We start from the raw sequence: 25,369 nt of genomic DNA, 5'->3' as shown, positions 1-25,369 counted from the left end.
AAGCTAATCGCTGTTGACATCATCCTACTACTTCCCTTTTCAAATTCCAGTGAAGCTATGTGTTTCCTGTCCTCTTCCACACCCTAGAGAATGAATACCGGCCAGCTAGTATCTAAATTTAGAATGGCAGCAACGTGTCGGGTTTTCGGAGTAGAGATAAACAAAACCAGGTGACATTTCCAAGCCTCTCAAGGAAAGGGGGGAAAAAACCTTTCTGGGGTAAGTAAATAAGGAGAGCTTCAATAGTTCCATGGTAGAGAGAGGCCTGCTGGAAGGTTCAGAAAATAGGCCGTTTGGAACCTTCTCCTTTAAGCCAGGAGGGCGGCTTTGGGAGGCGTCTTGAAATACATTCTTGACTCTGCTGGGAAAGCTCGGGGAGCCAGAGGCCTAATACCCCCCACTTCAGGGGAAGCTGTGAAGGCAGCTGCACCTCCTTTGTCAAGCTGTTGGTTTCAACCACAGACACGAGGACACACTTGAGGTGGGGGGATAAGGGGAGAAGCCTGCCGCCCCGCCCCACCCCCGCCAGCACGCCGCCCTCGCCATTCCTCTCCCGCCCCGCCCCGCCCCGCGTCTGTGACCCCGCGGGCCGAGCCTCAGGCGACCTGTTGGCAGGGAGAGTCACGTGATGCGCCGGCTGTGCACTCCCCTCGGGCGGGCCTCCTGTTGCGCCCGCCTGGCGGGTTCCATCACGTAACGCGCGGGCGCCGCCCAGCTCTTCCCTCGCTGAGCGAGGGAGGGCGGGCGTCGAAGAGGAAAGGGAAGGGGAAAGGGGCGGGAGAAGGGAGGAGGGGCGGTGTCCGAGTCACGTGACCCGGGGGCAGCCCGGAAAGCTCCGAGGAGGAGCCTGGCGCCGCCATTTTCCTGCAGCTGCCTGTTCCTCTTACCCTGCCCGGCTCCAGCTGACCAGGGAAGGGGTGGGCTGAACTGAGGCGGGGGCAAGGGAGTGCCCGACATCTTGTCCGACTCCGCGGGTGACACGAGCCGGTTCTCTCTGGACTGGTGGCAGCGCGCGGCCCCGAACCGCGCCCCAGGCCGGCAGGCGGGGAAGGAGCCGGTGGGGGTAGGGGGTGCGGTGGGGGGTGGGGACCCTCCGGCTCTTGGGGGTCCCAGTCCCCGCCGGCTGCTGAGCGGGTGGGGTGGTGGAGGAGCTGCAGAGATGTCCGGCCAGAGCCTGACGGACCGAATCACTGCCGCCCAGCACAGTGTCACCGGCTCTGCCGTATCCAAGACAGTATGCAAGGCCACGACCCACGAGATCATGGGGCCCAAGAAAAAGCACCTGGACTGTGAGTGAAGCCGACCGCGGCCCCCGCTCCCCGGCGCCCGCGCGACCCGCGTCCTCTCTCTCTCTTGTCTTTCCCCCTTCTGCTGCCTCTTCCCTCCCTGCGTCTTCTCTGGCACGGCCGGTCCTGTGCCCGTTGAGCTGTGTTCTTTTGCTTCCATCACACTTCACGGCCTCCGCTCCCCGTCTCAAAATCTGACAAGCCACTCCCCTCCCTATTCCTAGGGGACCCTCGTCTCCCTGCCCGGTGCGCTACCACACCCCATCATACCCAACCAACTTGCTTCCCCACCTGGCTTCTCACCCCCTACCCGTCTCCACTGCAGCCTTCTGCTCTTCCTTCCCACCCGTCCGGTGCCGCCTCGTCGCCCTCGCCTGAGCGTCTCCCAGCCCCATTGTTTCTTCATCAGCCTCCTTCGGGTTTCAGTAAACGCCTGGTTCCTTGCATCCAGATCCTTGTTATCCCTCCGGGCTGCCTCCCTTGAAGGGATCCCCCACTTCCTTTGCTCCACTAGCTGCTTCCCCCATCCCTTCCTGGCTTTCTGTTCCACCTTCCCTCCTGCTTTTGGGTTACCTTTTCATCGCCTCTCTAGTAGCTTCAGTGTAGTTTCTTCGACTCATTTTAAATACCATACCCAGTTACCCGACTTTTATTTCAGATTACCTTCTTTGTGGGAGTGAAAGTAAAAGGATTCAATTTGGTGTAGGGAAAGCTTTCTGGAAAGTTGGGATTTTTATTTGCCTCTGGTGGAATTTAATCATTGTGTTGTCCATACTTTTGACTGGGGTGAGTTTGTGACTGTCAGCTCTGCCCGCCAGCTTTTCACATGGGGATATGGAAAAAGGCATTTTGCTGATACTCTTATCAGTTCCCGGGACTGTTAACTCTGGCGGCTTGAATTCAGAAGCTTGAGTGTTAAGCGTAGACTGTTGGAATTCCAAATGGATTAATAAATTTACTTACAAATAACATACATCCCTTAAAAAAATTGGCAAAATGATGTTTGATGATGCTTGAGTTTGGATGTTTTAATTATGCCAGTTACCTTTTGAGGAACTAGCTTCTCTTACACGACATAGTATTCGTCCATTCGCTAACGTAGATACAGTTAGTAGAGCTAACTCCTCGTAACTTTTTTCTAACCTGGAAGTCACCTGTAATATCCTCCTTTTTCTTTGCGCTCTTTTACCCCAGGGTACAAAGCTCATTGGATCACTCAAGCCAATGGAGCTTAGACCTGAAACTTTTCAGGGAAAAATAGGGCAATAGTCACGATAAGTAAGTTCCCTTTTTAAATGACTGGACACATTAGTCTGACTGACTTTCATCATACATGAAAGTTACTTTGTTTTACTGTTTGAAGCAAGAGTGAGCATGCCCTGAAAGATAATTCACTGTCTGGAAGCCTGTTTTGATTTCTCATTTTTGGACTTTGGCCGTAAAGTTTGCACTTTAAAAAAAATGTACGAAATGTAAATTCTTCCAAGTTACTGTGCTCATGAATGCTGTTAGAACAAGTTTTTGCTACACAGAAGCCTATTATTCTTTGTGATTGTTCCTCCACTGTGGAAAAAAGTTTTAAATAAAAAAGCATTAGTGCTTGATTCTTTCAGATATGCATGCAGGCTGCTTTTAAACTCTCAGTCCTTGCTTGTCTTAGAGAATGGAGAATATGTTTAAATGGTGACACTCTTATGAACCGAAAACTTTTAAAAATGCATCGTAAAGCCATATGTGATTTTTTGATTATCTGATACGTGTAGTAGACGTTTCTGCTATTTACGGCTCTTCAAATACTACTTGGTTTGCCCTACCAAATCTTACAGTTTGTCCTGACACTGTGTTAATTCTTTTGTTAGTTGCTTTTGGGTTTTTTTTTTTTTTTTTTTTTTTTTTTGTATGGGAGTATGAAGAAACTACTTGTGACTGTGTGAACTATTTTCCTCTTTCCTCATTCAAAATAAGAATCGATAAGGCTTTTAAAAGTTTTTTTTGTAAAGGTTTGTGTCTTATTTCAAATGTAGCAGTGGTTCTTTTAAAGCATTGCCAAAAAGAGGAGAAAATAGGTAGGGTTAGAAGAGTGCTATTTGCATGTTGTTTCATAAATGTTATTAGCTATTTCTCTTGTTATAGCCACTACTGCAGATAGATGGTAACTGGGATTAGGTTTGGAGGATAATCTTGCATTTGTCGTTCTTTTTCTCTACCACTTCTGTGTTTACAAGCTCCCACCTTTTTGGAACTTGAATATACCTGGTAGTATTTGATTTAAAAATATATGTGTCGTTAATGTGCTTCTATTTCTTTTCAATGAGGTTTTAAAATACAGGGATACTATTTTCCCTACATTGTTGATTAAAATGTCCTGTAATCAGTTCTCACTAATAAAATACCTTTATCTTAGGTAAAGTCTGACCAGTGAGTGGTTTACTAAACAAATACCTTCCTTGCACACACTAACATGCTTTGAGAAAATTAAAAAGTCTTCTACAGACAGTTCATGGTGTTGACATCATGAACTTTAGGCTTTAATACAGAAACCTGACATTTCAAGTAATTTTTTGTCTTTTAGGAATTTTTCTTTATAGTGAAAGCTTAGTTTATGTGCACCTTTTAATGCCCCTAGCAACTGATGCTTATTTATATGAATCTAATGAAAATGATTTCATTTTAAAATGGCAGCATTTAACAAAAAATATGCTTAGGACTGTTGTTTTTCCTATAAGCCCTTAGAGTGTGGAGGTGGTTTCTGTCAGTTTCTCGCCAAGATCTTTCCACATTAGGAAGTGATTATTAATAATCCATGAATTATGGCTTAATTCATAGTACATTATATACTTACTGAAGAAAGATTTTTTTGCTTTGCTTATACTGTAGGTGTTAGTGGATAATAGTGTTGACTAGCATCCCTAGTGTGAAAGAGTTGTCAAACTTGAAATATGTTTGTAAAAATAAACACGATTTCCATTTAATCTTAGGCCTTTAGTAGCCATAATCAAGGTAGAGGAATAGCAGCCCTTATATTTGAAGAACTTCAGTTTTCCAGGCGCTTTCTCATCATCTCATTTAATCCTGTCTCACAGCTGGAGGTGGGGGCAATTCATATACATAGAAAGTAGCTTCTAATTCCATTTAGCAGTATAGAATGCTTAAAAGAACCATAATTATTGCAGGATAGAAAAAACAAATTTTTTTTTTTTTGAGACGGAGTCTCGCTCTGTCGCCAGGCTGGAGTGCAGTGGTGCGATCTTGGCTCACTGCAACCTCTGCCTCCCAGATTCAAGAGATTCTGCCTCAGCCTCTTGAGTAGCTGGGACTACAGGCGCATGCCACCAAACCCAGCTAATTTTTGTATTTTTAGTAGAGATGGGGTTTCACCATGTTGGCCAGGATGGTCTGGATCTCTTGACCACATGATTCGCCCACCTCGGCCTCCCAAAGGGCTGGGATTACAGACGTGTGAGCCACTGTGCCTGGCCCACAATTTTTAATTTATAACTTCTTAATATAAAAATCATTTTTATCTGATCTTACAATCTTTAGTCTTAACCCCACCCCTTTTTTTGGATACAGGGTCTTGCTCTGTCTCTGGTGTGCAGTGGCAGGATCATGGCTCACTGCAGCCTTATCCTCCTCAGGCTCAAGAAATCCTCCCACATCAGTCTCCCAAGTAGCTGGGACTATAGGCATGTGCCACCACGCCTGGTTAATTAAAGAAACTTTTTATTTTTGGAGAGATGGGGGTCTCCCTATGTGGCCCAGGCTGGTCTTGAACTCCTGGGCTCAAGTAATCCTCTTGCCTCAGCCTCCCAGAGTGCTGGGGATTACAGGTGTGAGCCAGCATGCCTGGCCCTTATCCTATTTTTTGATATGAATTCTTAATTTTCTTTATTCTTATTTAATTTACTATCCTTGGACATTTATATTTTGACATATTTCACTGAAATGTAATATTTATACTAATGGCTGTAATGTCTCCTTTTTTTTTTTTTTTTTAAATGAGGTGGGTCTTACTCTGTTGCCCAGGCTGGAGTGCAGTGGTGAAATCACATCTCACTGCAGCCTTGACTTCCCGGGTTCAGACATTCTTTCTGAGTAGCTGGGACCACAGGCATCTGCTACCACGCACAGCTAATTTTTAATTTTTATACAGACAGGGTCTCCTTGTGTTGCTCGGGCAGGTCTCAAACTCCTGGGCTCAAGGATCCTCTCTACCAGCTGAGCCTCCTAAAGTGCCGGGATTATAGGTGTGAGTCACCATATCCTGTATGTCTCTGTTTTTTAATTCATATTTTCCCCAGTTAATTTACAGGGACATTTCATTTCAACCACTGCCTTATCTTTTCTAAAACAAAATCAAGATCAAGTTCTTACTAAGCATCCATTATCAACATATCTCTGGTCGATACAGCATGGTTATTTGTATGTTGTGAACTGGATCTAGAAATTGGAAATAAGTTTTTAAAAAGTAGGATTTGAATATTTTGCATATGTAGAAGGTGGAATTTGTATTTGGGCTAGTGGTTTGTGTAACTACATTAAAAATGCGTATAACATACCAGACTGTACCTGAATTAATTCCCTTTTAAAGCACAAATGGTTTTTAATGTCTCAGTTAATAATATCTTATGGGTGCTTAGTTTGCGTATCGTCAAGAAGGATCTGGTAACTAGGATGTGATTTCTAAGAAGATGCATGTAAGGAAGAAATAAAGTAGAAGATCTGTCCCAGGATATCTTTTATTTAAAAGTAAGGTAACTGGGACTTTTTTTTTTTCCAAAAGGATCTTGTTTTAAAAAGACAGTTATTTTGTAATTAATGTCTGGGCTTCCTATTCTTTCTTGTAAGAATTAGTCATATGATTTATATTTTCATTTTTCATTATCCTTACTAGTCTTTTAGTAGTTTTGCAATACAGAAAATAGAAATAGAGTTATCAAAGTGGTAGTAATGAGTAAGATTTGATCACACATGTCAAATGCCTGAGGCATTTTATTTATTTTTATTTTTTCTGTCGCCATGGCAGAACAGAATGCCTGAGGTATATAATAAAATTCACAAATGTATCCTTTTTCCTCCCAGATATGTCTAGTTAAGTTTCTGAACAGTATGTGTTTTAAAAGAGGAACTCTAAAGAGAACTTAATATTCAACTATTTTTTGTAGCCGCTTATTCATAATTAGCAAATGAATTGTGAAATACTTTTGTAATTATTGTTCGCTGATGGATTTATTTGCTATGTTAAGAAATAGTATTAGACTTTGGGCATCTATACCTTTTGTGTTTACTGAATATTTTATATATCTGGATAATTTTTAAAGGTGTCTTTGAATTTAAAGTTACTATGGCAGGTGAGAAGTGAAACACTTCATAAGAAGTGATTGACATTTTTCTTTCATACGCTTTGTGAGACATTTATATGAAACATTTACTTTGATGTTTAAAAAACACTGATTGTTTAAAAATAATCTATTTTAATAATCAGAATTGCTTTCATTTAAAAATATTTGTTTATTTGGCCATGATAATCATTTAGAATAGTTAATGTGAAAGTTCACTGTAGACATAGTTGTTTCTCCTTTGTTTTCTTCAGCTCTGAAATGGTTAATTTCATGATTTCTCACTTAAAATAAAGAAGTAAGAAAAATAAACTTACAGGCTTCTTGGCAAGAGGTTAGAGCCCTACCAGGAAGAAGTAGCCTTAGACTTTCAAAGTAAAGTCTTAGTATTTGCTCTTCCTGTTCTTTTGGTAGCTAAAGTGGCATTTCCGTTACTTTGTGTTCTGTCTTAGTATGTTCCCAGTTAAACTGCTTTATACGTTTCTCTAGAGAATCAAAATTTTGGACTTGACCTTTTAGTATTTTGTATGTTCACTGTGTATGTGAATCATTTGGGGCAGTTAGATAGTTCTTTAAAAGAGAATCTTGATGAACCTAAGCCTTTGTATTAAAAATTATGTTCAGAGTTGTGATTTGTTAGATTATCAGAAAATGAAGGATTTCTCAAGTTATATTATTATCAAGATATATTATATCCCCCACGAAAGTGGTACGTTCGTTAAAATTGATGGACCTACATTCAGACATCTTTACCACCCAAAGTCCATGGTTTACATTAGGGTTTTTTTTTTTTTTTTTTTTTTTTGAGACGGAGTTTCGCTCTTGTTGCCCAGGCTGGAGTGCAGTGGTGCGATCTCAGCTAACTGCAACCTTCGCCTCCTGGGTTCAAGGGATTCTCCTGCCTCAGCCTCCCAAATACCTGGGATTACAGGTGCCCACCACCACACCCAGCTAAATTTTTGTATTTTTGATAGAGATGGGGCTTCACCATGTTGGCCAGGCTGGTCTCGAGCTCCTGACCTCAGGTGATCCACCCACCTCGGCCTCCCAAAGCGTTGGGATTACAGGCGTGAGCCACTGCGCCCGGCCAAGGTTTACTCTTGGTGTTTGTATGTTCTATGGGTTTGGCCAATTGTATGGCGCATATCCACTGTTGTAGCGGTACAATGTTTATCTGCCCTGAAATACTCTGTGCTTCCCCTCGCCATCCCTTCTCTTCCCCAGCCACTGGCAACCACTATTTTTTGTTAACTGTCTCCATAGTTTTGCCTTTTCAAGATGTCATAGTTGGAATCATACAGTCTATAGCCTTTTCAGATTTTCTTTTTTCACGTACTAATATGCGTTTACGATTTCCTCAGTGGCTTTTCACGGTTTGACAGCATTTTTTTTTCTTTTGCACTTGACTATTCTATTATCTGGATATACCCGGGTTTATTTGTCCATTTACTTACTGAAGGACATCTTGGTTGCTCCCTAGTTTTGGCAATCGTGAATAAAGCTGCTATAAACATCAAACATCTGTGTGCGTGTCTTTTGTGTGGACATAAGTTTTCAGTTCATTTAGGTAAATAGCAAGGAACACAGTTGCTGGATCATATGGTAAGAATACCTTTAGTTTTGCAAGAAGCCTCTAAACTGTCTTTCAAAGTGATGGTACCATTTTATATTCCCACCAGTAATGAATGGGAGTTTCTGTTCACATTCTCACCAGCATTTGATATTGTCACTGTTAATGGGTTTTGGCCATTCTAATAGGTGTGTAGTGGTATTGTTTTAATTTGCATTTTCCTGATTATGTGACTTTTTTTCATATGCATACTCGCCATCTTTATATCTTCTTTAGTGAGGTGTCCGTTAAGGTCATTGTCCTGTTCTTAAAGTCAAGTTCTTTGTTTTCTTATTGTTGAGTTTTGAGAGTTGTTTATTTTGAATAACAGTCCTTTATCAAATGTGTCTTTTCTTTTTTTTTAATTTTTTTTTGAGATGGAGTCTTGCTCTGTCTCCCGGGCTGGAGTGCAATGGGGCCATCTCATCTCACCGTAAGCTCTGTCTCCCAGGGGTTCAAGTGATTCTTCTGCCTCAGCCTCCCAAGTAGCTGGGATTACAGGTGTCTACCATCATGCCTGGCTAATTTTTGTATTTTTAGTAGAGATGGTGTTTGACCATATTAGCCAGGCTGGTCTTGAACTCCTCATCTCAGGTGATCCGCCTGCTTCAGCCTCCCAAAGTGTTGGGATTACAGGCATGAGCCACTGAGCCCGGCTATCAAATGTATCTTTTGCAAATATTTTCTCCCAGTCTGTGCCTTGTCTTTTTCATTCTCTTGACAATGCCTTTCACAGAGCAGAAAATTTTAATCTTAATGAAGTCCAGTTTAGCAGTTCTTTCTTTCATGGGTCATGCCTTCATCATTGTATTTAAAAAGTCATCAACAAACTCAAGGTCATCTAGATTGTCTTCTATGTCACCATTTGGGAGCTTTATAATTTTGCATTTTACATTTAGGTCTGTGATCCATTTTGAGTTAATTTTTGTGAGTGTAATGTCTGTCTCCAGATTCATTTTTTTTTTTTACCTGTGGATATCTAGTTGTGCAGTACTATTTGTTGAAAAGATTATCTTTGCCGCATTGTATTGCCTTTCTCCTTTGCTGGCAGTGGTTCTTAAGGTGTGGTCTGGGGACTTTTGGGGGTCCTCAAGACCATTTCAGCAAGTTTGTGAGTTCAAAACTGTTTTCATATACTAAGACATTATTCGCCTTTTCTATTTTTATTCTTTCACCACTGTACAGTGGAGTTTTCTAGAGGCTATGTGATGTGTGATATTGCCATAGGTTGAATGTAGTAGCAGATAATGATAATTCAACTATTTCCTATTAAACCACAAAATAGAGTTTTGCCAAAATGTGAAACAGTGCCACTCTTCTAAATTGTGGGGTTTTTTGAAAATACTGTTATTTTTCAAATGAATTAATGTTGATAAATTTATCAGTTTCAGTTTCTAACAGTAAATATTGATAGAGAACCCCCACATGAAAGCTCTTGGCTCCTCAATTTTAAAAGTGTGAAGGTTCTGAGACTAAAAAAATGCACCTTTAGGGATGAGTGTGTATTAGAAGGGGCAAAAGAGTACTCAAAGAGGAACTAGATCTAAGGGATCCTTTGAATTCTCAGAGTAATTTTGGATTTGATTTTGTAGGTAACAGTGCCTCAACTTTTGGAAGATTTCAAGCAAGAGATGTGGTATCATAATCCCTATGTCCACTTTATGTCCATAAGTAGATTGGAAGGAGTGTTCAGTATGACTTGGAAAGGAAACTGCTGGGGCAAAAAAGTCTTAACAATAATATTTAAATTTTTTTCCCAAAGGCCTTAAAAATTAGTTATTAATTGGAACTCTTGATGATTTGTCCTCTCTCTCTTTTTTTTTTATGTCAAAACTATCCTTTTTTGTGAAAGTTAGGCAGGTTAGGTATCAATTGTGCCAAAAGTTCTTGACTACCAAACCGTTAGCCTTTGCACATATGATTCCTTGGACTAAAGACAGGGTCTGGCTCTGTCACCCAAGCTGGAGTGTAGTGTCATGATCATGGCTTACTGTAACTCTGAACTCTTGGGCTCAAGGGATTCTCTTGCCTCAGCCTCCTGAGTAGGTAGGACTACAGGTGTGTGCCTCCATGCCCTGCTAAAGAGAAAGGGGTCTCTTTCCTAGGCTGGTCTCGAACTTCTGGCCTTGGCCTCCCAAAGTGCTGGGATTATAAGTGTGAGCCACCATGCTCGGCCTCTTTTAAACTGTCTTTACCTTGCTCCCATTAATATTCACAGTTAAGGTAACCGCTTTCATAAAAACATCACTGAATAACTCCCCCTGGTCCTGTCAGTCCAGCATTATTCTCACCATTTATAGAGTTTCAAATATTGTTAAACTGTAGTGGCTATCTTGCTTTTATGTATTTTGGGTTTATGCACATTTCCTCCGCAGAATAGGAATTGTTTTCGGTATTGTTCTCTATCTCTTCTCCAAGTACCTAGTCAGCAACCCCCCATGGGTGCTCAGTAAATATTGAATGATTATACTTAACCTCCCTTCATAGCTCAGACTATTCCATGGACAATTTATGGACATAAAAATCTATGCCAGTAGACATTTAAGGATATTTTTTATGGTGACTATGGAAATTGCCTGGTTACAAATTTATATATAGAGTCAATAACATTGATAAAAACATAACAAATTACTGTTTCATGGAACTCATGAGGCATTAAGAGGCTTATTTAGTTTTTTTTAGATACAGGGTAGTGTCTTCCAAAACATTGTTACTTCATAATTTTTGTAGCTGCTCCAGTTGAACACTATATTAAAATGCACATTTTTGAGGACATATTCTTGAAATTAGGAATGTAATTTTTAAGAATTAAACAGAGGACCAGAAATAGATCTGAAGAGTTTATCAGAGCTGCTTCCTTGCACAACTCTAGAAGGTGCCTGTCACACCTTTTTGTATGAAAGGTGCCTCCTAGAGTATAACTGTACAGTAGACTCATTTTTGATATAAGAAGGGATAAAGCACACTTAACAGATGATATCAAAATGTAAAAAAAAAGAAGTGTCTGTTTTAGAAGGAAGCTGTATGAGATAATAGGCAAAGGTTAGGGTGGTGGTAGCGATGGTGGTAAAAATAGGATGCCTTAATCTAGATTACTTAATCAGTAAGTTGATTCCAGGGGCCAGTGGGAATTGCTGAAAGTTTCATCTTAATACATGGAATTTTTAGCAGTGATTAGGGGAATGGTGCTGGTATTTATAGCCATGAACTTATTACTTGAAAGCATCCTAGGGACCCAAGTCTTAATCAAGGGACAGTTCTTCCAAGTAGTGGTTGAGGAAGTTGGGTATGCTTTCCAAAACTTCTTTCCTCACTAAAGATTGCAGATATACTCTGTAAGTGACTTCACAGAATATACTCAATTGTCATATTTTAATTTACATGTTTCTTCTGATTATAGGTCCCACGTGATTATAAGTTCTGAGATCAAGGGTCATCTTTGTGGGGGTGTGTGTGTGCACTTAAAATTTTATGTGCTGGTAGTAGTTATCTTGTGGATGTTTAAGAAATAGGAATGTGTGCCATATTTTAAATACACCTTATATGCAAAAATTTTAATGTAATTTAAGTATATCACAAAAAATAAATAGCGGGTGGTATTCACACTGCAGAGGATTGGCAAGTCTTTTTAATATACTTCAAACAATTGTTGGCAGAAATCCGCCTCATGCACTGTATTGAATAATTTGAAACATTAGCATTTAACTAATCCAAAGCTAAGATAAAGAGATTTTGAGGTGAGGTGATAAATATATGCGGTTGTCCTTCAGTATCTATAGGGGATTGGTTCCAGGACCTCCCACAGATAAGAAAATCCAAGGGTGCTCAAATCCCTGATGTAAAATGACATTGTTTGCATATAACCTATGCACATCTCCTGAATACTTTAAATCATCTCTAGGTTACTTAAAATACCTAATACAATATAAGTGCTACATAAACAGTTGTTATACTGTATTGTTTAGGGAATGATGACAAGGAAAAATGTCTGCGCATGTTCAGTAGAGATGCATTTTTCTGGTATATTTTCGATTCATGATTGAATCCATGATAATGGAACCCATTGATATGGAGGGCTAATTGTGTGTACATACACACACACACATAATTTTTTATTCATTATTTATTTATTTATTTGTTTGTTTGTTTTTGAGATGGAGTCTTACTCTGTTGCCCAGGCTGGAGTGCAATGGCACGATCTCAGCTCCTGCAACCTCTGCCTCCTGGGTTCAAGTGATTCTCCTGTCTCAGCCTCCCGAGTAGCTGGGATTACAGGCGCGAGCCACCAGGCCCAGCTAATTTTTGTATTTTTAGTAGAGACGGGGTTTCACCATGTTGGTCAGGCTGGTCTCAAACTCCTGACCTCGTGATCCGCCTGCCTCGGCCTCCCAAAGTGCTGGGATTGCAGGCGTGAGCCACCGTGCCTGGCCCCACACACATAATTTTCTTTTTTGCAATTATTTATTTTTTTTCCCTTTTAGAGTACACATTTTTTTGCAATTTTAAAATTGAGACATAATCTACATAACATAAAATTCAGTTTTAAAGTAGAGAATTCAGTGTTATTTAGTATGTTCACAGTGTTGTGTGCAACCATCCCCATTATGTAATTCTAGAACATTTTCCATCACCCAAGAAAGAGATCCTGTATCTGTTAACGGTCACTCCTAAGCTCTCCTCAGCCCCCCTGCAACCATTAATCCACTTTCTATCTATGAATTTTTCTATTCTGCACATTTCGTATTAATGGAGTCATACAATATGTGGCCTTTTGTGCCTGGCTTCTTTCACTTATAATGTTTTAAAGGTTTGTCCTTGTAGCACATATCAGTACTTTATTCATTTTTATAGGTGAGTAATACTCCCTTGTGTGGTTACCCACATTTCATTTATACCTTCATTAGTTGGTGGACATTTGGGTTGTTTAGCCATTTGGGCTGTGAAGAATAGTACTGCTATGAACATTCACATACAAGTTTTCGTGTGAACATATTTTCAGTTCTCTTAGGTATATATCTAGGAATAAAATTACTGGGTTATATGGTAATTCTGTGTAACTTTTTGAGGAACTACCAAACTGTTTTCCACATCAGTGACACTGTTTTACATTCCCATCAGCAATGTATGCAGATTCCTGTTTCTCCTCTACTTTCTTGCCAAACTTGTTATTTTCAGGATTTTAGTTTTATGATTTATAAAAAATAGTCATCCTAGTGGGTGTGAAGTGTTATGTCATTGTGATTTTGGTTTCCATTTCCCTAGTGGTTAATGCTGTTTAGCATTTCTTTATGTGGTTATTGACTATTTGTATATCTTTGGGAAAATATCTATTCAAGATCTTTTGCCTGTTTTAAAATTTGATCTTTATGTATTCTGGATACCAGAAGAGTACTTTACATACCTCACGTACTAGATCTTTATATGATTTGTAATTTTTTCCCCATTCTGTGGCTTGGCTTGTCACTTTCTTGATACAATGTCTTTTAATGCACAAAAGTTTTAAATTTTCAAGTCTAATTTTTCAAGGGTTTTTTCTTTTTTCTTTTTTTTTTTTTAAGACAGAGTCTTGTTCTGTCACCCAGGCTAGAGTGCAGTGGTGTGATCTTGGCTCACTGCAACTTCGCCTCCCAGGTTCAAGTGATCCTCCCACCTTAGCCTCCCGAGTAGCTGGGACTACAGGCATGTGCCACCATGCTGGCTAAGTTTTTGTATTTTTAGTAGAGACAGGGTTTTTCCATGTTGGCCAGGCTGGTCTTGAACTCCTGACCTCAAGCGATCTACCTGCCTCGGCCTCCCAAAATGCTGGGATTATAGACGTGAGCCATCACACTCTCACCCAGCCTCTGATTTTTTCGATTGTGCTTTCGATATATCTAAGAAATCATTGGCTGATTCAAGGTTATGCACCTTTACAACTCTAAGAGTTTTAGGAAGAAATTTTAGCTCTTAGATTTAAGATTGATCAATTTTGAGTTAACTTTTGTATATGGTATGAAGAAACACATTTGTATTAAGGAAAACCAAAGATATTTGGGTTTTTAATCTTTTGAAGTTGACATGGAATACAACTCTACTACCTCTGTGTAATGTGGAAATGGAATTGTGCAGGAGAAAAATGTTACTTGATGGCAATCTCCAGGACTACTGGGCATAGTTTGGTGATGGATAACTGGAATTATTTGGGTCAGACATTCTTTCAGCTGGATAAACCACTTAATCTGATCCAGTTTGTATTTTTTACATTTTCAGAATAGTCTTAGATATATGAAGAAGGTAACAAATAGTTGCATGACTATCCGTAAGTTGTTTTGGTCCACAAATAATAGTGTCATTGTATGTTTCCGTGGTATCTTTTTTTTTTTTTTTGAGACGGAGTTTTGCTCTTGCTGTCCAGGCTGGAGTGCAGTGGCACGATCTAGGCTCACTGCAACCTCCGCCTCCTGAGTTCAAGCGATTCTCCTGCCTTAGCCTCTCAAGTAGCTGGGATTACAGACGTGTGCCACCATGCCTGGCTAATTTTCTATTTTAGTAGAGACGGGGTTTCACCATGTTGTCCAGGCTGGTCTCAAACTCCTGACCTCAGGTGATCCACCCATCTCAACCTCCCACAGTGTTGAGATTATAGGCATTAGCCACCACACCCAGCCAGCAAGCAATTTTTTAAAGGTAGATTTTTGCCAACATTTAAAAAAAAAATCATATTTTTTTTGGAGTGCTAAGGAAAAATGGTGACAGTCCAGAAAATATTATAAAGATGAGTGGGCCAGGCACAGTGGCTCACGCCTGTAATCCCAGCACTTTGGGAGGCTAAGGTGGGTGGATAACCTGTGGTCAGGAGTTCAAGACCAGCCTGACCAACATGGAGAAACCCCACAGCCTGAGCAACAAGAGTGAAACTCCGTCTCAAAAAGAAAAAATGAGTGACACTTGATTCTTACCTTAAAAGGAGCCTGAGATCTAATAGTGTAAAATGTGCAAACTAATAATTGATTATAATACATTGAGGTAAATGCATAATAAATTTTTACATAAAGATCAAAGTAGGAGAGAGTAATTAACTTTGAAGGAGGTTGGTAAAGACCTCACAGAGGGGAGGTAACAGGAACTTTAAGGATGAATGGTGATTTGCAGATGATAAGCAGTGACATGGGGCAAAAAAGCGCTTTATGGTGTGTTTGTGGGAAACTGAATAGTTTTATGTGGTAGAATGCGAAGTGTTAATGGGAGTAAGGGGAGATGAGGCTGGAGAGGGAGCTCTTAAAGGAGCAGGACTTGTCTTGATAAACTCTGGGCTCTTCAGTGCCATCCTCCGTCTTCATTTTAGAGCCCTCCTTTCTCCCATTTATTAGCTGCTTCCCTAGCTTTAGGTACCAGTGCTGTGAAACTAGCAATGTATTTTTTCCTTTTCACACATAGTTTGTAGTGAGATTGTTGAGAAGGATAGGAAAGAAGGAATGCATGATTCTGTTGGCACATGTGCAGGGGGCTAAATATACCTTGCCACCCAAAATTGGACCTCCGAATGTTGTTATACATAGTGTTTGGCTCTCCAAATAAATAAAATCAGGCATACTGTGAACTCATGGCTTTTGTGGGCTTGTCTGGGAATTGAGCTTTTATTGAGTTCCAAATTTATGAATGAACTTAAACACAAACTATCTTATTGGGTGATAGTGTGAATAAATAAGATTTGTTAAATCAGTTTGAAGTCAGTAAGAATCTTCGTGGCCTGTTTGATTTAATTAGTGACTTTTATATATCTGAAAATGATATATTGTCACTTGTGCATTTTTAAAGCTGGATTTCTACCAAACAAGGCTTTGTTAGTCTTGGATGGGTGCTTTGGCTCATTCCTGTAATTCCAGCACTTTGGGAGGCCGAGGTGGGCAGATTGCTTAAGTCCAGGAGTTTGAGACCAGCCTGGGTGACATAGTGAAATCCCATCTCTACTGAAAATATAAAAATTATTTGGGCATGGTGGCACACACCTGTAGTCCCAGCTACTTGTAATGCTGAAGCGGGAGGATCACTTGAGCCCAGGAGGCAGAGGTTATAGTGAGCCGAGATCATGCCACCGCACTCCAGCCTTGGTGACAGTGAGACCCTGTCTCAAAAAAAAGACTTCATTAGTCTTAAGGAAATTAATATGCTCATTAGCATTACATATTGAGTCTTGTTAAAATAAAACTTTAGACAAATTAAATTTGGCAGTTAATTTGAGCAAAGAAACAATTCATGAATTGAGCAGCACCCTGAAGGAGTAAAGGTTCAGAGAGTTCCACCCAGCAATGTGGATAGTCAGGATTTATAGACAGAAAAAGAAGTGACATCCAGACATAGTCTGATTGGTTACAGGTCCATGTTTGTGTCCACGTTTGCCTTATTTGGACATGTCTGAGCAGCTTGCCGCTTGTGATTGGCAGAACGCTTAGCCTCGTTACAAGAATATACTCGAGTTAGGTTGCAGTTTTAACATACTGAGGTGCAGTTCTCTGCTTATGGAAGCAGCTTTAGGCCAAATTTAATTAACAGTGTCACTATTCAGGTTGTGTTGAGATTATTGTGAAACACTAATCTGTCCTCAGTCTAGTAGGGTAGATGACGTATGCAGATAGCTGTATTGCCAGACAATGTGAGATAAGTACAGATCAATGATGTTAAAAATCAGATAAGAGAGATACTGCTTTTGATAAGGGAAGATAACTGGACCTTAAATGATAAGTTATTAGGAACACAAGGCATTTCAGGTGGAGGAAAGAGCATGAGCAAACATTTGTAGACAGGAAGCTGAAATTGTGTTTGAGGAACAAAGAGATTTGTAAATGGGGTGCTTTTGGACTGTGAGAGGGACAGGTTGCGTGCAATGAGAAATACAGTCGGAGCAATTGTCTGAGGCTAGATTGTGAAGGGAGTATGACTTTTAATTATATGACCTTTAGATATAGCTTTTTGGCTACTGTAGGTCAAGTTGGACCATAGTTAGAGCCAATTTTTCAAAATTACACTTTATCTGTAGTTTCTGCTGCCAGTGTGAAAACAGGAAAGGCAAGGAGTTTTGCTGATCTGGAAGCTGAGATGAGATTTTGCTGCTTCAAGTTTTTGTATTAACTTTATTATAGAATGAATGAATGGTGGCAATTACTGAGGTTTGGGGATTTCCGAATCTCTAGATTGCACAGGAATCATTGAAGAAGTCTTCTCAACAGAAATAATGTAAACCTAATTTTGATCTGAAGGAAGAAATTTTATAAAAGAAAGGAAACTTTCAGTCTTCAGGGATTCACAAAGTCTGATAAAAATTGGTGTATTAGTCCATTCTCGTGCTGCTATGAAAAAACACCCAAGACTGGGTAATTTATAAAGAAAAGAGGTTTAATTGACTGACAGTTCTGCATGGCCAGGGAGACCTCAGGAAACTTACAATTATGGCAGAAAGGGAAGCAAACATGTCCTTTCTCACATGATGGCAGGAGAGAGAAGTGCCCCTTATAAAACCATCAGATCTCATGAGAACTCACTCACTATCATGAGAACAGCATGGGAGAAACTGTCGCTATGATTCAGTTATCTCCACCTGGTCCTGTCCTTCACATGGGGATTATTACAACTCAAGGTGAGATTTGGGTAGGGACACAGAGCCAAACCGTATCAGTTGGTTTAGTTAGGACATACAAAATGGGGAGAATAGCTAACCTTTAAGGAAACCTTTCTATGTCTTGGGCAATTGACATGCATTATTAACACAATGTTTATACAAACCTATTCATCAGATAGTCTTATTGGCTTTATTTTCCACATACTTAAACCAAAACACTATCAGTAAGAAGACATAGAGAATAAATCTGACATTTAGATGGCGATGAAGAACCTTGACTAGAGGTCAGGCAATCTGAAGGGGAGCTTCTTAGCTCACAGAAAACTTATATGGAATGAGATATAGATAGGAGAGAGCTTTTCTTTGAGGAATATAATTTATGTAAATATGTAAGATTACATTTTGAGATGTCAACTTTCTATACTTTTTTTTTTTTTCTTTTTGAGATGGAGTCTCACTCTGTTATGCAGGCTGGAGTGCAGTGTCGCGATGTCAGCTCACTGCAACCTCTGCCTCCCAGGTTCAAGTGATTCTCCTGCTTCAGCCTCCCAAGTAGCTGGGACTGTGAGTGCACGCTACCATGCCTGGCTAATTTTTGTATTTTTAGTAGAGGTGGGGTTTCACCATGTTGGCCAGACTGGTCAGGAACTCCTGACTTCAAGTGATCCGCCCACCTCCATCTCCCAAAGTGCTGGGATTACAGGAGTGAGCCACCACTTTATCTTAAGATAAATTTTCCATATGCTTCAAGAGGAGTAAGCTCTAACTGGAATGTAGGGTACTGACCCTAGCTCCATATGACCTCACAAAAATCTGTTACTAAAATAGTTTATTTTCTAAATTACCTTCTTACTCTGTTATTCTGTGATGCTATAATTGTGCTCCTTTAGCTTTTTTTGTTATAGGCTTGGTCCTTTGGAAACGAATACCAGAAACAGTTTCTCTCTGAGCCTTTGCTTCATTCTCCATCAGAGTATTCTGTCCCATTTACTAGTATATCATTATTTGAAAAACAGTTTGAATTTGCATATCTTATTATCATTGGTAGGAATAGGTGGCATTGTCTTATGTGATTCTTGTTTTAGGAGGAAATGGGCAACAAAAATGTGAATTTTCAGCTGGGTGTGTTGGTGCATCCTTGTAGTCCCAGCTACTCAGGTGACTGAGGTGGCAGTATTTCTTGAGGCCAGTAGTTTGAGGCCACCTTGTACAACATAGCGAGACCACATCACATAAAAAATAATAACACTAAATAATTTTTTTCCAATGTGTATCTTGGATGTAAAAAAAAAGGGAGTTCCTTTCTACCTTTATTAAAAATTGTCTTATATGTGTTGCCTGTTGTTCATATTGGGGGATCAGTTGAGGGTGTGTAAGGAGCATCACTAATCCATCACCATTTATGTTCTACCACAGTGACATAATCTTAAAATTATTAAGTGATGAATTGATGGATAATTGCTTCACCTTATTTTTATCTCTTCATTTTAATTCTTCAGAAACACAGAAATGTAAACATTATTATTGTTGCCAGGATCCTTAATTTAATTTGCATGATGGAAGGACTGTGTTTCTTAAATTATATGAATGCTGTGTATATGTATTGTAGAATGGGGAATTGCATGTATCTGTTTAATGTTAGAAATCTGTAATAGGTCAAGGCTGCATCAGTTTTTGTGGCTGTAGTTGCTTGCACATTTTTGGCTTATAAACTTTTGTGTACCAGTGACAACCATTAAGAGCCAGAAAAGTTTGCTTTTACTTGCAGTACATGTACATCTAGTTTTGAGTTATTTGTCAAAAAAGGGTGAACTTTCTTTTTGGCTTTTTTTTGGGGGGGGGCCTTTTGTGACTTGAAATTAAGCAACTTACTGATATAGTTTTTTTTTTTTTTTTTTTTTTTTTGAGACAGAGTCTTGCTCTGTTGCCCAGGCTGGAGTGCAGTGGCGCGATCTCTGCTCGCTGCAACCTCCGCCTCCTGGGTTCAAGGAGTTATCCTGCCTCAGCCTCCGGAGTAGCTGGGATTATAGGCTCTCATCACTATGCCTGGCTAATTTTTGTATTTTGTTTTTAGTAGAGATGGGGTTTTGCCATGTTGGCCAGGCTGGTCGTGAACTCCTGACTTCAGGTGATCCACCCACGTTGACCTCCTAAAGTGCTGGGATCACAGGCGTGAGCCACCTCACCTGGCCTGATGTAGTTTAGAATAATCTTTAGTTGTGTCCAATATGTAGTTTTACCTAGCAAACTCGTTTTAATTGTTGGTACTTTTTTTTTTTTTTTAACTTCTCTAAGTTCATCTACCTTCAGATTGCATCTTTGGAAGGGGATGGGCAGAATTTTGGAAGGTAGCAGTTCTCTTAGATGAATAGAAAAGAGGCCAGGCATGGTGGCCCACGCCTGTAACCCCTGCACTTTGGGAGGCCAAGGCAGGTGGATCACCTGAGGTCAGGAGTTTGAGACCAGCCTGGCCAATATGATGAAACCCCGAGATTGCGCCACTGCACTCCAGCCTGGGTGACAGAGTGAGACTCTTTCTCAGGGAAAAGAAAAAAAAAGGGAAAAGAAAAGAAAATGAATTTCACCAATTAACAGTTACTGGCTTTATTTCAGGCGAGCTGTCATGGGGGAATTTGTCTGGTTTTGAGATATAAGATCAGTGTGAAGATTTATTGATACGTACAAAATGGAGTGGGTTGCTCTGCAGTGAATTTGTGTGTTAAAACTGAATATCAAAGATAAAATAAGTTAACTGGATAGTTGCATTTGATCTTTTGGTATGGAACCGGAGTAAAGATCTGATTTGTGGTTTTTTTTGTTTGTTTTTTTGAGACAGTCTTGCTTTGTCACCCAGGCTGCAGTGCAGTGGCACAATCTCAGCTCACTGCACTGGGTTCCAGTGATTCTCATGCCTCAGCCTCCCAAGTAGTTGGGATTATAGGTGTGCACCCACCGTGCCTGACTAATTTTTGTATTTTTAGTAGAGACGGGCTTTTGCCATGTTGGTCAGGCTGGTCTGGAACTCCTAGCCTCATGTGATCCACCCGCCTTGGTCTTCCAAAGTGCTGGGATTACAGGTGGGAGCCACTGCACCCGGCCCTCTGATTTGTTCTTTACATGGTCACTTTGCCTCCCATTTTCAGAATTGGAAGATATACCCACATTATCCTTATTCCCATTTGTACATTTTCTTACTGAAGTAAAACCAGCTGTTTAATGACTGAAAAGTTACAGTTTAGCAGGCAGTAATTTTTTTTTTTTTTTTTTGAGACGGAGTTTCACTCTTACTCCCCAGGAGGCTGAAGTGCAGTGGTGCTATATCTTGGCTCACCACAACCTCTGCCTCCCAGGTTCAAGCGATTCTCCTGCCTCAGCCTCCCGAGTAGCTGAGATTACAGGCATGCGCCACCACGCCCGGCTAATTTTTGTATTTTTAGTAGAGCTGGGATTTCACCATGTTGGCCAGGATGGTCTCGACCTCCTGATGTTGTGATCTGCCCGCCTCATCCCCCCAAAGTGCTGGGATTACAGGTGTGAGCCACTGCGCCCGGCCTATTTTTCTTTTATTAACATTAGCTTTAGTAATTTTTCTTCACAGAACTATGTATTTGTGTATTTGTTGTCAGGTTTGGAATTTGTGTTGGCTATCAATTTAATATAAAGTCTTAGACTTTATAGAGTATAAACCCTCATTTATTTTTGTTCATCGTATTCTTGCAAAATACTGTTTTGACTTGGTGACCTAGAGTGGATCAAGGCACTATCTTCAACTGGTTTCTGTAGTAGCCTAACCTAGAAACACTGCCTGACATAGCTGAGTGGCAATGAAAAACAGCCATAGGTACTAACTTAAAAATTAGCTATAGAATTGCAACTGGCAGCTAAGTTAGAAAGCTATTTATAGAGCAGCTTGGGATACTAAGATACTCCTTGACTGCATGAAGGTGCAGTGCAAGGAGAGAACCATTGCTTCGCATCAGGAGATTGGAAACCTTTTTTTTTGAGATGGAGTTTTGGCCTTGTTGCCCAGGCTGGAGTGCAGTGGCGGGATCTCGGCTCACTGCAGCCTCTGCCTCCCGAGTTCAAGAGATTCTCCTGCCTCAGCCTCCCAAGTAGCTGGGATTACAGGTGCCCGCCCCCATGCCCGGCTAATTTTTTATATTTTTAGTAGAGACGAGGTTTCACCATGTTGGCCAGGCTGGTCTCGAACTCCTGACCTCAGGTGATCTGCCCGCCTCAGCCTCCCAAAGTGCTGGTATTACGAGCGTGAGCCACTGCACCCAGCCGGAAACGTTTTAAGAGAGAAACTTACTAATGAGTTGCTTCCTGTCCTTGGGCTTATAGACTTAATCTAGAATTGATTTTTCTTTGACTTTCTTCATCAGAGTTATATTTTCATAACTTAATGACTAACCAAGAATGTGTTATAACTGTTGAGGCCCCTTTTAACATAGTTTACCCCTTCTGCTATTACTTAGAATTGATAGTAATTACATCTCTAGGGCAAAAGATGACTGGAAAATTGCTTTGTGTTCTTCTCATATAACATCATATAAGACCTGTTCACCTAAAATCTAGTGAGTTGATTTAGTTTGTTCTCTGACATTCTTGGCTTCTTTAAACTTGCTTATAAATTAAGGCTTGCAGTTTGAGTCATTTGGAAATGGGCAATGCCCAGAACTTTCGCAACTTGTGAACTTGAGTTGAATAATGTGTCGCTTTCCTCATAGTCTGTCAACTTTAGTTCATTGTAGCCACAAAGAAGATGATTATGCCAATGAGGATTATACTAAACCAGACAAGAGGTGGCCTACTGTGTATACTAGGAATTAGATTTGTGAGAACTAAACACAACACTGAATTTGTGAAAATGTGTGCAGTTTAGAGTAATTAGAGAAAATGATAATAAGTCTCACTCAGACCACATGGAAATGGGGGTAGAGTGTGTGTGTGTTGTGGATGTGTGTCTTCATCTATCCCGCTAGTGGAAAGGTTACTGTTTGAAAAATGTAGTTCCAACACAGCCACTAGTTTGTGCTACTTTAGACAAGTATTTAAATCTTTGCAATAGAGATATTATAATAGAGCATTCCTTGCCTTGGCACAAGGCTGTTGTTAAATTGGAAGACTAAGGATATGAACGAATTTTGTAATGTATAAAGAAATCTTGGCCAAGCACGGTGGCTCATGCCTGTAATCCCAACACTTTGGGAGGCCAAAGTGGGAGGATCACTTAAGGCCAGGAGTTTGAGACCAGCCTGGGCAACATAGTGAGGCCTTGTATCTACAGAAAATTTAAAAATTGGCTGCATGTGCTGGCATATACCTGTAGTCCCAGCTACTCCAGTCTGGGTGACAGAGTAAGACCCTGTCTTTATTAAGAAAGAAAGAAATCATATGTGCATTATAAAGATTTTGCCACTCTTAAGATTGAGTGCAAGGATCTATGGTAACACTTCCCAGTTGATGAAGAAATTGGGCATTAGATAATGAAGGTTTTGCAGCAGTAATTGAGTTTGAGCTATTTTCATAACACTGTATTGGAAAGGTGATAGAGGAATTGTCTCCTAAAATGAGGGAAAACATCAATACAAAATGATGGTAAGAAAGAAATGAAAATATTTGTAATGATGCTTTAAAGCTTTAGGGTACTTTTAAAGTACCCTAAATATATCACCTTACTAAGCCAAGATGTTGTGAAAATTAAGTATTAATCCTATTTTTTAAATGTTGAGATGGAAACTGAGTGACTAATTAACATGCCTGAAATCACAATGGTGAATCGTGAATCTCGAATTTGATTCTAGATTTTTTTGCTCATTCTGATGTGTTGGTTAGTCTTGTTATAGTACAGTTGTAGCACATGGAAATGGATGGGACCATGCATGGAAGCCAGAGAGTCTAGAGCAGAACTTCAGTGATGGCAAATTAAAATCTTCATTATCAGTATTTGAAGCAGAGATTGAAAATGAATAGCTCTTAGGACAGACTATCAAATAAATGTGAGCCAGAAGATTTTTAATGGGAGAAATTAACTTTAATGAAATATCTTGTAGAAAGAGTTAAAAACAAGATACCTGCCAATCCCAGTCACTCTGGAGAGTATCTAATGTAGCAATGAAAGTAAAAACTAGTTAACATTCTCCAGTGTTTGTCAAGTTTAGGAAGAGATTAACTTGAAAAGCTGTGGTTGGGTAGAAGGTTTATTTGAAGATCGTTTGGCATCGTAGCAAAAAAAAGTTGGTGAAAGATTGGTACTGTAGAATGATGGGAGAAAGATGATTAAATTTCCCTTCCTACTTGTCTAGACCACTTAAAATTTATATTACTTTCTCACACAAGCCAGGATAAAGATACACTCTTTAAGAAATTTAGGAGACTCTTCATATATCCATTCATAGATAGAATGTGGTTTTGAAAATAAATGGGATATTGTCTAAATATAGATCTATATAAAATTTTATAATTCCTTTTAAGAAAGACATTTGTCAGGAAGTGAAATTGTCAGACTTTTTAATGCTGAGAAATAGGAAATAGGTGAATGTGGGTTATATGGAGTCTTTTTTTTTTTTTTTTTTGAATTTCAAGACAGGGTCTCACTATGTTGCCTAGGCTGGAGTTCAGTGGCTATTCACAGTTGTCATCATTGCATACTACAGCCTCAAACTCTTGGGCTGAAGTGATCCACCCACCTCAACCTCCTGAGTGGCTGGGACTACAGGTGCATACCACTGTACCCTTCTAGGAATCTTATAAGAACAGGTATATGGTTATGAGGTGTATGAGGATAGAGATATTTTTTGTCCTGGTGATTATTTCTTCTTGTAGAATAATCCTGGTGATTTTTCCTTCTTGTAGAAACTTAAAGGCGTAAGATTAAACTTATTAGGAAAAATAACTCTGGCTTTATTTTGTAGTGATTTATTAATGGCATTATTTTATAGTGATATATTAATAATGTATTAAAATTGCTCATATTTTCCACTTAGAGAGTATTATTTCAAAATTTAAAGCCACATAGATAGGCTATTATTTGGTGCTACATCCGCCATTACTGCAGTTGGTTTCCAGCAGTTTGAAAAATGATTTTTCAGAAATGGCTTTCACTTGTTACTCAGTGGCTTACAGCAACAGTCCCCAACCTTTTTGGCACCAAGGAGTGGTTTCATGGAAGACAGTTTTTCCACAGACTGGCAGGGGGTGTGTGGAGGGATGGTTTCGGGATGAAACTGTTCCACCTCAGATCATAGGCATTAGATTCTCATAAGGAGTGCACAGCCTAGATCCCTTGCATGTGCAGTTCACAATAGGGGTCGCGCTCCTATGAGAATCTAATGCCCCTGCTGATCTGATAGGAGGCAGAGCTCAGGCAGTAATGCTTCCTAGCTCACCAGCTACTGTGTGGCCCAGTTCCTAACAGGTCACGAGCCAGTAATGGTCCACGGCCTGGGGGTTGGGAACGCCTGGCTTACAGGGTCTTCACATGCTTACTAGCTACAGTTATGTCACTTAATCATGTGTAATAAATGGCTCGTGTAAT

At 40.1% G+C, this 25,369-nt stretch overlaps 1 protein-coding gene across 26 annotated transcripts in view; it reads left to right on the top strand.

Moving 5' to 3' along the window:
• The first annotated feature begins 795 nt into the window (after positions 1-795).
• The window catches only part of PICALM (phosphatidylinositol binding clathrin assembly protein), a 110,969-nt gene continuing 86,395 nt past the window's right edge, over positions 796-25,369 (top strand). For 24 of the 26 annotated variants that reach the window (XM_063783367.1, XM_054661626.2, XM_009423918.5 and 21 more), the window contains exon 1: positions 819-1,289. In XM_063783367.1, coding sequence (XP_063639437.1) covers positions 1,160-1,289 — 130 coding nt within the window. In that variant the 5' untranslated portion in view covers positions 819-1,159. Of the gene's footprint in view, positions 1,290-25,369 lie in introns of all 26 variants that reach the window. The other 2 variants (XM_508908.9, XM_009423907.5) reach the window with 2 other exon arrangements.

Source organism: Pan troglodytes, chromosome 9 (assembly GCF_028858775.2).
Source record: "Pan troglodytes isolate AG18354 chromosome 9, NHGRI_mPanTro3-v2.0_pri, whole genome shotgun sequence".
Lineage (NCBI taxonomy): Eukaryota > Metazoa > Chordata > Mammalia > Primates > Hominidae > Pan > Pan troglodytes.
This window is presented reverse-complemented; position numbering and strand designations above follow the sequence as displayed.